The 13,611-nt window shown below is 42.1% G+C and overlaps 1 protein-coding gene across 2 annotated transcripts in view; it reads left to right on the top strand.

Moving 5' to 3' along the window:
- The window catches only part of LOC143021054 (melatonin receptor pdcr-1-like), a 108,598-nt gene that overhangs the window by 72,076 nt on the left and 22,911 nt on the right, over positions 1–13,611 (top strand). For both annotated transcript variants that reach the window (XM_076178265.1, XM_076178266.1), the window contains one exon: positions 10,523–12,970. In XM_076178265.1, coding sequence (XP_076034380.1) covers positions 12,640–12,970 — 331 coding nt within the window. In that variant the 5' untranslated portion in view covers positions 10,523–12,639. The remainder of the gene's footprint in view (positions 1–10,522; positions 12,971–13,611) is intronic.

The following is a 13,611-nucleotide window of genomic DNA, read 5'->3' as shown; positions in this document are numbered from 1 at the left end:
ACGGAAGTCTCCTAACACGTCATCATAAGTTTGGAACCTAATCTTTATAGATCATACTCTCTATATGCATATATACTTACACACACACACACACACACACACACACACACACACACACACATATATATATATATATATATATATATATATATGTATATATTTATATATGTATATATTTATATTTATATATACAAACATGTATATCTATATAAATATGGATATATATACATACATACATATACATACATATATATATATATATATATATATATATATATGTATGTACGTATGTATCTATATATATATACATATACACACACACACACACATATATATATATATATATATATATATATATATATATATATTCATAGACTAGCCAAATTACCTGCGCGTTACTGAAGGTAAATGATGATCGTTTTAATTTTGATAGAATTTGTGGATAAGTTACACGTATCAATATAAATCAATAGAAAATGAGACAAAAATGAAATGTTAAGTAAGAAAAATAAATTTGAGGAAGGAGACGCCCTTGGAAATAAAATATACTTATCCAAGTAGCCTGGGTTATAATGAATATATATGGTCTGGGGGGAGTTCGTGAACAAACAGACAGACAGAGGCTACTACTTTATCATAGTAGATACAAATAAAAGATAGTTATGCAACTACCTTTGGTTATAAGGTTTCAGAATATATTTGGTTATAGGGGTCTATCTGCAAAAACCTAAGAGGAGTTCGTGAATAACCCCTAACCTAACCATACTCCACCTAACTTTAACCCTTAACCTTGACCAAAATATTTTTTTAGAAATGGAATATAGTTATCCAAGTACCTGGAGTGATAGAATATCAGAATATATATGGTTATGGAGGTCTATCTTCAAAACCCCAGGAGTTTGTGAACAAACAGACAGACAGACAGACAAATGATAGTTATCCAAGTACCTTGGGTTATAAGGTTTCATAATATATATAATCATAGGTGTCTATCTGCAAAAACCTAGGATGAGTTCGTGAATAATCTTTAACCTAACCATTTTAGTGGATTGTTAACACTACATGGTGAACGGTACTCGGCCGTAAGAGAAGAATTGAAACAAACATCTTAGAAATGACCCGCCCGCGATAATATCAAATGAAAATAATCAATATTTCAACATTTGGTAAAATTACACAATCATTTTACATTTACATGCTTTCTCCTTACAAAGGCTATCATAGTTTGTGGCAACATTAATTTCACAAATATGAATAATATTTATGAACACATACAATGGTTTGTTTAATCATAGTAATTTTTGTCACAAATATGTTATGCACGTTAAGGGGACACTACAGTAGTGGCGTCTTACCACACCATACCCCACCTAACTTTAACCCTTAATCCTCACTATTTTTTAATGAAATACAGTTATCCAAGTACCTAGAGTGACAGGGTATCAGAATATATATATATGGTTATGGGGGTCTATCTCCAAAACCCTAGGAGTTCGTGAACAAACAGACAGACAGAGGCTACTACTTCATTGTATATATATATATATATATATATATATATATATATGTATATATATAATATATATATATATATACATGCATACATATACACAGACATGACAGAATTGAATAGACACTAATAGAAATAGTTTAATTTATTAAACAAACAATTGATACAATTAAAGTGCTTATGAATGGTCACACTGTGAATAACTAATACTTGTTTAACATCCCCTCTGCTTTTTTCAATGCAGGGACCCTTCTAGGCATGCTAGTGGTTAGTTCGGGCTTTGAAGATGGCCAAGTTGTCGGTTTAATATGCCCCAGAGGTGTTCAATAGGGTTCATATCCGGGGACTGACTTGGCCATGGAAGTTTCCTGATCCCATTTTGGCTCAACCAATTTTAAGTTGCTTGAGCAATGTGACAAGTAGCTCTATCTTCTATAAATAGGAAGACATTTTTACTCATTCTACCACTGGAGAATATTGGAATGAGCCTTTCCTTTGATATAGAAACACTTGTCTGAATTGATGTTTCCTTGACACTCTACAAACTCTGATCGACCATCACTCCAAATTGCACCCCACACCATTATTGAAATACCCCCCATGTTTCACTGTTGGCTGCCGTCCTTTGAGGTCAAACTCTTGACTACAGAGTCTCCAGACCCACACTTTTCCACTGTCAGGAAATAATGCGAATCGTGACTCATCAGAGAAAATGACAGTGCTCCAAAAGGCCACAGGTCTCTCCACCATCTCAACAGCCCAATCCTTTCTGCGCTTGATATTGGCTGAACGAAGGAGTGCTTTCCTTCTTGCAGCTCTGCCATAGTAACCCAGCTTGTGGAGATACGTGACAGCTGTTCTGGGAATGACATCAGCTTGTGCAGCTATGTCAGAGGCCTTGGAACGTGGATCCTCTTCGATATTTCTTTTGACAAGACGCAAGGGTCTTTCTGAGGGCCCGGGACGACCTGAATGAGGTTTTGTGCCCTTCTTGCCCTCTCTGGTGAATTTTACAATCACTCTATTAATAGTAGAAAGGGGTATTGACAGATTTTCAGATATTTTGTTTTGACGAAGTCCACCTTCATGTTGACCCACAATACACCTCGCTGAAATTCAGATAGGTCTACTGCTTGCATACTTGATTAATCTTGTATGTAATCTGAAACATAAATCTAGGTAAATATAACATATTAGGAAAATTTGAATAATATTAAGCATTAAATAAGAGCAGAATGCATTTTTCTTGGTGACTATTCAATACTGTATATATATATATATATATATATATATATATATATATATATATATATATATATATATACATATATATATGTATATATATGTGTGTGTGTGTACACACACACACACACACACACACATATATATATATGTATATATATATATAATGTATTTACATATATATATATATATATATATATATATGTGAGTGTGTGTGTGTGTGTATGTGTGTGCGTGTGTGTGTGTGTGTGTGTGTGTGTTTGTGTGTGTGTGTGTGTGTGTGTGTGTGTGTGTGTGTGTGTGTGTTTGTGTGTGTGTTTGTGTGTGTGTGTGTGTGTGTGTGTGTGTGTGTGTGTGTTTGTGTGTGTGTGTGTCTGTGTGTGTGTGTGTCTGTGTGTGTGTGTGTGTGTGCGTGTGTGTGTGTGTGTCTGTGTGTGTGTGTGTGTGTGTGCTTGTTTACCTAATCACATTTAACCAAGAGTAATATGTACTTAAAAGATCTACACAAGTGTTGACCCATCTCTCTGTCCCTATGTCTAACTTGGATTTAGATTCTCCCATATATTTTTTATCATACTCTGTTAAGTTATTCAAACGTTTGTGTATCTCTCTGGAAGATTATATTTCTTGATCTCTTTCAGGAACCTTCTTGGTTTATTTTTATATTTCTCTCCGTATATAATATTTGATATTTCTTTCTGTACATACATACATACATATACCAAGGCTTTTTCCCCCTTACAAGGGAGGTAGCCAAAAAGGAAAAGTCATAAAATCATTCCCATCCATTCCATCCCTGAAAACACTCCATACCCCTCCACCCTCCCTCCCATCTTAGCACCTCCTAGATGACGGGTCATCCCTGCACCCTGTCCACTGCCCTGGGTCAGAAGCAGTGTCGCAAGACACAGCACATCCACAGCAAGGCCGCTTCATTAAATCAGCGACCCCCCCCTCTCCGCCCCCCCCATATAAAGGAGAAGATGGGGAGAAATCCCTTCGGGCTGCGTCAAAATTTTGCTCACACACTCTACCTCACCCCCCATCCCCCCGTCCATTCCACCTCATGCATCACAACATCTTCCATATACAACCATTCTCCATTCACCCCTGTCTTCTGTCCTCTCCCGTCCTTCCTCAACAGACATTCCCCTCCTCCCCAAAGCCCCCTTCACCCCATCCATCCATCTCATCCTAGGACGTCCCCTCATGTTCACTCCCTCCACATCTGCCTTCCATACCTCCTTTACTAGTCTTTCTTCACTCATTCTTTCCATGTGTACAAACCATCCTAATACTCTTTCATCAACCCTATCTCCCAACTCCCTTTCCACCCCTGTTCTCCTCCTCACCTCCTCATTTCTCACTCTATCCAGCCCATATCATACTTCTCAGACACTTCATCTCAAACACATTCAAGTTCCTTCTCTCTTCCTCTCTTATGTTCCATGTTTCTGCTCCATACAGTGCTGTTGGCACAATCAGTCCTTCATACAGTCTCCTCTTAGCATCCATTCCCAAATTTCTATTCCTCATTACACTTTTTAAACCACCAAGGCATTTACTCGCTTCTCTCAATCTACATTCTACCTCCACCTTTACTCCACCTTTTCCTGCCACATTTGCACCCAAGTATCTAAAACTATCCACTTCCTCCAGTTGCTCTCCCTTAATGCTCACTTCCAGATTACTGCCACTTCCACCCCTTGTACATCTCATCACCTTACTTTTACCCACATTTATCTTCAGCTTTCTTCTGTAATTTCTTTCTGTAATGTTTGTTATTTTTTTGTAGTAATCAGTGTGATAATCCCTCCTTAGCGTTGTGTTTTGCTTTGTTTGGTTCTTATGTAGTCTATAAATTTCGTAAGTGTGGTCTGTGGTGTTTGTTCTGTGTAGGAGTGTTTTGCATTCATAGACTCTGGGCGCAGGAGCCTAGTCGGTGGCGCTTTGTGTTGTGTTTGTGAGTGCGGTGGATTCATGACCGGCAATTGATACAGAAGAGCTGATATGGAAGTGTGAAAGATTGATCTGCTTCATTTGCAACATGTGTAGTGACATGTTTTTTTTTTTTTTTTTTTTTTTGCTGTGTCCAGTTGGTGATATGATCTAAAGACCAGCGGCCATGTGCAGTGGTATGGGATTGTTTTTGTTGTCTCCAGATTGTGATAAAAGATAAAAACCATCGGCCTGTTTGCTGATAACCTTGAAAATAAATCAACACATAAACAATGAAATAGGAATTTACTGGGAATAGAAATAAAAAGGAGTGATCATGGGCCCAGTCCGGAGACCAAGCACAGACCTTCAGGGGCCTCACCTCCGAGGTTAGTAATGGACATTTATTCAATTGCTGCTCTGGAGAAGAATATTCCATCTGCCACGAATGAGTGAAATAGACATGTGAGTGGCCGGCGCAATTGCGGAAGATGAGCTTTTGTTGTTTTACTGGTTGAGCCCTCTCACCTTGTCGTGTCTGCATGCTGGACAGACGTTTCTGGCATATTTGAGGAAGAAGTGTTGGTTTGCACAGGCCAGGAATTGTCAAATTTTCTTTTGGAAACACATTACCCAGCATTTCAGCCTTTTCAATATTGCTAGAGGCTGCTCCACCTCTTGTTATGTTAAGTTGGGAGGTATTATCCTGCTGGGTGATTCCTTGTGTATTTTTTCTCAGACCTTCAACAACTTTTGTTTCCTTTTACTGCGCCAATGATCACGCAGAGCATTTCAGCTCACTAACGTCTCTTTACCCATTTACTGATGGCGCTTATCCGCTTATTGTCGTTGAGGTGAACCTTTTTTTTTTCTCTGTTGAGTAATGTTTTATCTGAACCTGAGCCAGGCTTTGAAACTGAGACCTGCAGGATGCATCACTTGTATCCAAACGACGGTTGATCATTTGGCTTGGAGGTGTATTTGATAAAGGTGTAACAAGCAAAACGTCTTACTGATAAAACCTCCGTCCTCACATGATTGTTCTTTTGATAGATGTAAATCTAGAAGCCGGTGGATAAGAACGTCATTACGTCACCCAGGAGAAACCTGCTTCAGCTCAAAGATGCAACATTTTTCATTAAGAAGGTCCAGTCTCCTTGATCCCATAACTACACAGCCTTTTTCTTTTCTTCATACGCTGGAGTAGATCTACTAGAGTCATAACTGCACAGTGGTCAGAGACTCCGAATTGATTTATATAGGTGTAGGTGGTGGTATTTAGATCAAGATTAAATATGACTGGTTCAGGAGATCTCTACAAATGTAATTAGGAGAGTAGACATAGTCGATTACCCTTTGTATGAAAAGTCTATCTTTGTCTAGTATCATCCCCCACCACTCACTACATTGACGTACTATCAGCTTTACCTAACGAGAAGCTTCTCTGTGTGTAGTGGGAAGTCTATTGGAGCTCAATACAGTGTGTGTTGTTAAGCACATATGAGGGAAGATGAGGCGTCTATGCCAGGAGGAGGCCCGTAGTTGGCGTCGCCTTTGCTTTCCCTCTTCGTTTAGACTGTTGGGAGTCGGAGAGGAGTGCGAGATTCAAACCCATAACTAAGCGAGTGTGAGACTAGCACGATTCCGATTACGTGAATTTGACTTCTAAACATTTGTAGTTGAACCAATCCCCCCCATTTTTTTTTTTTTATAAAATAGTTTGTACCTTCCACGTGCAGTACAATACACGCTTTCCTAGTGTTTACCCATCCCCCTCTGTTTGATTTTCTTCCAGTCTATCTCCTTGAAAAGAGAATCTAAGGGTTGTGTGATCTCACTATGGAAGTCCATTGCCCATATATTTCTTTTCCTGCCTTCACATTGTACTCTACTATCCAATAAATTCTATTAGCAACTGACTTCGCTTAATGTTAGTGATTTCAATGTTTATACTTATAAAGAGTAGGTCCAATATTGTTGGTCTGTCTTCTCCCCTCTATCTGCTGGCTCATGTATTTGCTGTTGTAACATATTTTCAGCAACTAGGTTAGCAGAAGCATTACTTCAAGTTTGCTCCTCTTCCTCCAGTGTACATCCCCACAGTTGAAATCATCTCTTAGAATGTGTCTGTTATCCTTGTTGTTAATCGCTTTAATAACAGGTCAAGGATTTTTATGGTGTCTCTAAATATAGACTCATGATCAAGTGGCTTCCTTGCTATTATGAAGTCCAATATATAGACTGCGCTCATCATAAATTTCTCTTCAGATATTTTAAGTTTGGTAGATGCCGTACCGTGAGTTGTTTGCAGGAATCTCCCTGAATAAAAGATCTTCCATGCAGATTCCTTCTCTCTTTCCTGTTATCTTCTTTGCATGTGGTATCCTCTTAATTTCAGATATGCATTTTGGATTTTGGATTCTAAAGTTGTCTATTTTTAGGGGTTGTCACTAATGTAGGAAGGACTTACAGTTTATTTCATCAATTTTGCGGTACCACTTCATCATATTCCTTTCATTATATTGTATAAAAAATTTCTTGTTCCACATTCCTGCTCTTATTCGATGCCTATGCTTCTCTTGTTAGTTATTTTCGGTTTGGTCGTTCTTTCATTTCTTATGTGTTTCTGTGTGTGATTTTTACTGTATATTTGGTCCCTTTTTTATTATCTTGCCAGTTGTATGACAATTCTCGAAAGAGGTTTTGATTTTCCTATCTATTCCACCTTTAGATTGCTCATTTAGCCTGTGGCGATCAATAGCTTTTTATATTTTCCTTCCATATAAATTTTTATTATTTTCTTCAAGAAACTTCCTTACCACTTTTGTTTCTCTTCCTTCGACTTTGTAAGTTTCTCTGTGAGGCCTATTGTGGTTATATTTTTGCGTTTCTCAATTTCTTTTGAAGATGCTAGTTTGCTGCTTTGGGCGTTTGGTGAGGTCCGGTGCACAGCAGTTTGTTATCCAGAATTCCCTCTCTCCTCTCTGTTTCTGGCTTTGCACTTCCCATCGCTCTTGCTCCCCTCCCCGACTCCACAGCAATTTTCTTTTTCTTCTTTTCTCCCCAATTCTTCCCTTTTCTGAGATAACTCATTATTAATGCGAATTGGGATTTGCATGTAAGAAGTCATTTGTATTTCATCCCATCTCGTTAACACTTTTTGACTGCAGCTGCCTCCTGCTTATTTTTTTGGCGTTTGGTCTCGTGTATCGATTGCCTGAGCTACTCTTTAGCCTTGTGTGTTTCTTTCCCGTGTCTTGCTACTAGGTTATGTAATGCGATAATTTCTTTCTAATGCATCGCCTCTCTTTCTCCTGTAGTCTTTCTCCATTTCTTCCTCTCTTTCTCCTTTTATTTGTGTGTCTGTGAGAACTGAAGGGGTATATGCGCATACATTTATATAACTTAGAAGGATAAATGTATGTCTAATTGTATTCATAGATTAACTTCATCATAAATGTGTGAAGTTACGACAAATGGATTACGAGTTCTGCCACTTAGGCTCGAACCCTTGGATATGCGACTACTTACCTCTAAGCAAGGGCGTTACCATTGTACCACACTTGATCGTACAAAAGGAACGATCTGGAACTTGACCTGGCCATTCCCCGACTGTACCATACGAGAGTCATCGGGTAATGGTCAAGTTCCAGATTGTTCCTTTTGTACGATCAAGTGTGGTATAATGGTAACGTCCTTGCTCTGTGTTAAGCAGCTGCACATCCAAGGGTTCGAATTCCAGTGGCAGAGCTTGTTCATTCACCAAAAATATTTTCATATCCTCAGCGCGTTACCTGTAATCTTAAAGGTGGTAGACACTTAGCTGGAAATCTAGGTTACCCATTCTTTTGGATGAGAAAAAAGGTCGATAATTGAATCTTACCACACCTCTGTAAAGAATAGAGAAAGGTGAAAAAGGTGCATGAATTATAAAGTTGATATATACGTAGTACATTTCCTTCGCTTGTACATTATTACTAAATTTAGAAAATTGATAATATTTCTAGAAATAATGTCACCCATTTGTTCCCATATCTGCCAAATGTTACCATGGACAATGTTTTGTTACTAATCTTTACCTCAATTGATTTGTCTTTTTTTCAGGTCACATCATTTATAGTTTGTATTACTACTTTAAGGGTTTGATTGCAAATCTACTGATGAGTTGTCTACACTGAGATTTTTTTTACTTTTTTATTCTTTTGCCTTTTTCAACTAAGTCACGGTGAATGGCAGCTTCCTGGCTGGCGGCAGCTGAGCCCCGGTTTTAGCCTCGTTTTGCATGTAGGCTCACACAGCCTAAGGTGATGCCTGGGCTTCACAGGCTCTATCTGCCAACCACCCGGGCTTCACATACTCGTTTTAACAGCTGCTCAGGATACACGACTCTCATACACCAACTGCCTAACTCACACCAACTGCATGTATCCACTATCTTGCCGGCTGGGGCAAGATAACGGGAAAACTTGAGAGTGGAACGGGAATAAGGTTAAGGGCCGGGAAGGAATGAGGTTAGGAGTGGAATGGGAATTAGGGGTGGAGATGAGACCGTAGATTTAATTTAAGGTTACATTTAGGGTGTGTGGGAGGGTGAGGGTGGGTGAGATGGTTCACAAAATGAGCAGAGGGCAAGTGTAGGGTGAGAGAAAGAGTTTGGTAAATATAAGTAAACAGCAAACCATAAGAATTGAGATGGTGTGGGTATGTGGTTTTAGGTAGGTTAGGAGTTTAAATTGGATTGAGATAGGATTTTGCATTAAAGGACAGGCCAAGGCGAATTCGAGTAGGATGGCGATAAGAAGACAAGGTTTATTCAAGGTCATTTGATTGTATTTGTGTGACAAAATTGATCTTTAATTGGTTTGAAAAATTTATCACTGAAGCCATGTTACGATGTAATTATATGTCAGTTTATGATAAAGTGCTGCATCGGAGGATGGACGATATACGTATATGTACTAATGGGCAACCGAAACGAAAATAATGTTCTTGAAAAAAAAAATACGAATTTCGGAAGTCATTTTAATAACGAAAAACAACAAAGTTGTAAGAAAATATTATGATTTTAGAAAAAAATATATAATAAAGTCGTGTTGGAGTAAATGGAGTTATGTAACGTCCTGTGAGGTAAGATGGTTCTATACTCAGGACTTGATACTGGGACAAGGGTAGAATACTTGGTACGACACCAGAACAATGATGCAGCACTTAGGAGAGTGCTTAATATGGTAGGATGATGACGGTGAGGCGAAAGAAGAAGAAAGAACTACAGGATAGGACATTACATGAAGGACACAGAATGATATGGTGCGGAAAAGAAGTTTAGAGATGAAAGGAGTGAACGTGAATGTCTTGGTAGCGGAGAGTAAGAGGATACTTGGAGACTAGAGTGTATTTGGGGATGCGTTGATGGGGAAGGTTAGGGGTGAATGGAATTAAACGTGAAGGAAGGGCTGGAAGGAATTTCGAATGGATGGGTACTCTAAGTGAATGGGGGCTTCCTTCTGAGGCTGTAATGGGGATTTGATTCTCTTGATGGGGATCATGGGGTTGATGTGCAGATAATTAGAAATGGGGGAGGCGAGGCGTGATTAGCAGAGTAGGCAGACAGGCAGGCAAATCAACGACGGAGGGACAGGAAACTCGAGGAGTCGCTTCCAGGCAGAACTGCTGGCCAGAGTTGGCTGGTGGAAGATGACTATGTGAATTCTTGTGTGCCATGTTGGAGGAAAAACCACTTGCTCTAGATTCCTGGCCAAGGAGTAGGCGACTGCCAGGCTTCTGCTGCTGCGTTGTTGTTGTGCTGCGCTAACGTTCCTTGGGTTTTTGCAGGTCGAGCGTGCGGACACGGCAGCACATGTAGGATGTCAGGGGGCCTCCCTCCACCACCAACCTAGCCCACCTTCGCGCCTCCACTATGCCTCCATTACGCCTCCTTTCGCCACCACCGCCGCCGTCGCTTGTCCTCCTCCTCTCGTCCGCCTGCCTCCTCCCAGAAGAGCAGAAAGCGAGCTACCAGGCCAAGTGCCCAGGGTACGTTGGGTGTTCGTCGTCGTCCCTCCTGGCAGGATCCTGGCTGCGGGACCAGTCCAGCTCCCTCAGACGGGACTTTTGCCCGCTCCGCCTTCAGTGCTGACTCGGTGCCGTGGATCAGAGCGCGAGCGAGCGGGTCAGACCGGAATCGATACGAGCGACGGCTCCTCCTCCTTCTCCTCCTCCATCCTCCTCCTCCTTCTTTCCTACCGCTCCCGCCGCACACGTGGCCGCGGGATCCGGCCCCCGGGTCGCTACGGCAGCTGGCTGGCTCAACTAAAGTGGTGTGCACGACGTCGACCGTTGCTGTGTGTGCGCGCGTGTAAATAGGATGGGTGGCAAAGCAGTGTATATTACTACTGTTATCATTATTACCGTTAAGAAAAAGGGCCACGCGTTCGAGGACCCACAGGCAGCCACCGTGAAGACTTAGTAGGGTGGCCCCGAGTGGAAAAAATAGGGAGGAAAATTGGTCGACTTATACATGTGGGTATTGAGTGACTGGCCGAGTGCGAGCACTCGCGCCTCCTTTCCGCCTTCTGACGCACACACCAGAGCGCTTGTTCCCAGTAGAGGTGATGTGCCTGAAGTAATTGATAAAAATGATACTGGCCTCACCGCAAGACGTTATCACCAAATACCGACAACCCGTGCGCCAACCGCGGAATGATTTTTGTGTATTAATAACGAATTCACCAAGGTACAACAAATGATCAAATTGAAACTGCGCCATAACAAAAAAAAATAAAAGTATATTCCTTGTCCTGTTATTACCAAGCTCATCTGTACGACGTTGTTGTTGAAATATACGCTTCGTTCTTGTAAAGATTCGTGACAATCAAACCGTTTCTTGCTTGTTTGCCAAGTGAGACGAAGAAGAGGCCCGGTATAGTCTGTTCTCTACCGGAGCGCGCCTATGCCCGGGCCATGTTGCCCCTCTGCTGTGATAGTATCAAGCAATAGTCTATTTCGCATTTACCAGCATCCTTTATCGATGTGTTAGTTCTACGATGACGTTATGAACATTGCATGTCGCCAGTGAGGCTCCCAGGCCTACTCCGAGGCTGACTTGCTGGAACCAGGAGAAGTATGCGGTCTTCTGGAATGCTTGTTCCCAAGCCTGGCTCCTCGCGCTTCTCTCTCGGCTTGTCTTCGGCCCCGCAGCGATCATCAGGCTGCTCCTTCTACCAGACTTTTCGCTCAGCCCAGTGGTCTTCATGCGAGCCGAGCGCTGCCCCATATGTCCCATTCCATAGATAGCAGACGATATTCACGACAATTTACTGCATAACATCAAACCAGAGAGGAAGAAATTGCCCTCCGACGCGAGAACCTGAAAGTGGTATACTTGATACAACAGATCACCCTGGTTTTCCCCCTCTCCACATTCCCGTTAAACCTAGCAATATTCTGTCTGTTCCGGTCTTAAGCTGCCTCTATTTGACACTTACAAGCCCTGTGCCAGACGGTCAAACCCCCCCCCACCTCAAAAAAGTCTCCCACTGTTTATTAACTAACACTCCTTTAAGTCAGAACGTCTTCCGAGCTATAAATTGGTGTGAGGCTTCGTCGACGTTCGTCAGTCTTCCTTACACAAGGTTCCTAGTTCGGGTCACAAGTATTTGCCCCCAAAAGGGGAAGGAAGGGAATCCTCCCCAAGTGCGAAACAACAACAACAACAACAACCACTACGTGTCCTGTCTCTGAGCGGCTCCGCGACCAGCTTGATCTCGGCCCCTGTGGTGGTCAGGTCAGGTTAGGTCAGGTCAGGCTCCTGCTGTCACTGCAGCTACTGCCGCACGGTCATCCCTCGGACCTCTTACGCTGTGTCGACTCGCTAGCGTCGCTCGGAGGAACTCAGGCCCTTTGGCTTAGTCCAGAGAGCCACGCGCATCACGGGGAGAGGCGGAGGTAAGATGATGCTGGGCGCAGTAGTTAAGGAGATGCCGGAGAGTACGAGCGAAGGGACCACGGAGGCCATCACTGCCACCAGTCCTAACAGCGACGTGACGCTCAGCTCTTCCCTGGAGAGCGAGGTGGCGCCCTCGGTGCGAGTGCTAGGTTACAGTGGCTACGGCGAGTACGGGCGCGAGTACGGCAGCTACAGCAGCTACGGAGAAGTCTTGCTGGCCGGGGCGGGCGAGGTGGCCACGGAGAGCGTGGCCCAGGCCGCTGTCATCCTTGTCATCGGAATAGCCATCATCATCTCGAATATCATCATCCTGGCCACATTCATCACTATGCCCGGTAAGATACTGGTTTATGTTTGTTATAGAAGAAGAGAACCCCACTTCCCCCTCCCCTGCTCTCTTCTCCTCTATCCTCTATCCCTTATAAGTTGCTCCCTCCAGTAGTAGTCTCTAGCTCAGTGGTTCCCAAACTTTTTTTCTAATTGAGTACCACTTGGAAGATCCGTTCCATCGCCGCGTACCACTTGGTTCCAAAAGACTACATTTTGATTAGATACCAATTTATTCATAAGTAGAAAACTGCCTATGCCAGTGAGCCGCCACGCGACGTACTTTCAATTGTTGGGGACCAGTTTGCCAACAACGGAAAATCGTACATAACACCACTTGTAAGGTCCTCGCGTATCACTAGTGGGAAGCTTGCTACAGTTTGGAGTTTGGGAACCACTGCTCTAGTTAGTCTAATTCAACTCACTTTAAGAACTTTGGGATCCTTCACTCAACATCTTAGGAACTTTGAGACGCCAGTCCATCTACCCGACTGGTTTTTAGGTTTGAAAGGGTTTCCCTAGACTTGAGTAGCCTAACATTCCATCTACACTTCTGGATGATCACAATGTTTTTTTATGCTTCCAATTGATGATGATCACTCTACTGCACGTGCCCAAACCATCTCAATCTCATCAATCTTCTTTAGTC

This window comes from Oratosquilla oratoria, chromosome 41 (genome assembly GCF_046742065.1).
Source record: "Oratosquilla oratoria isolate Oo_2021 chromosome 41, ASM4674206v1, whole genome shotgun sequence".
In the NCBI taxonomy this organism is placed as follows: domain Eukaryota; kingdom Metazoa; phylum Arthropoda; class Malacostraca; order Stomatopoda; family Squillidae; genus Oratosquilla; species Oratosquilla oratoria.
The sequence above is the reverse complement of the archived record's forward strand: the minus strand, read 5'-3'. Positions and strand labels throughout refer to the sequence as shown.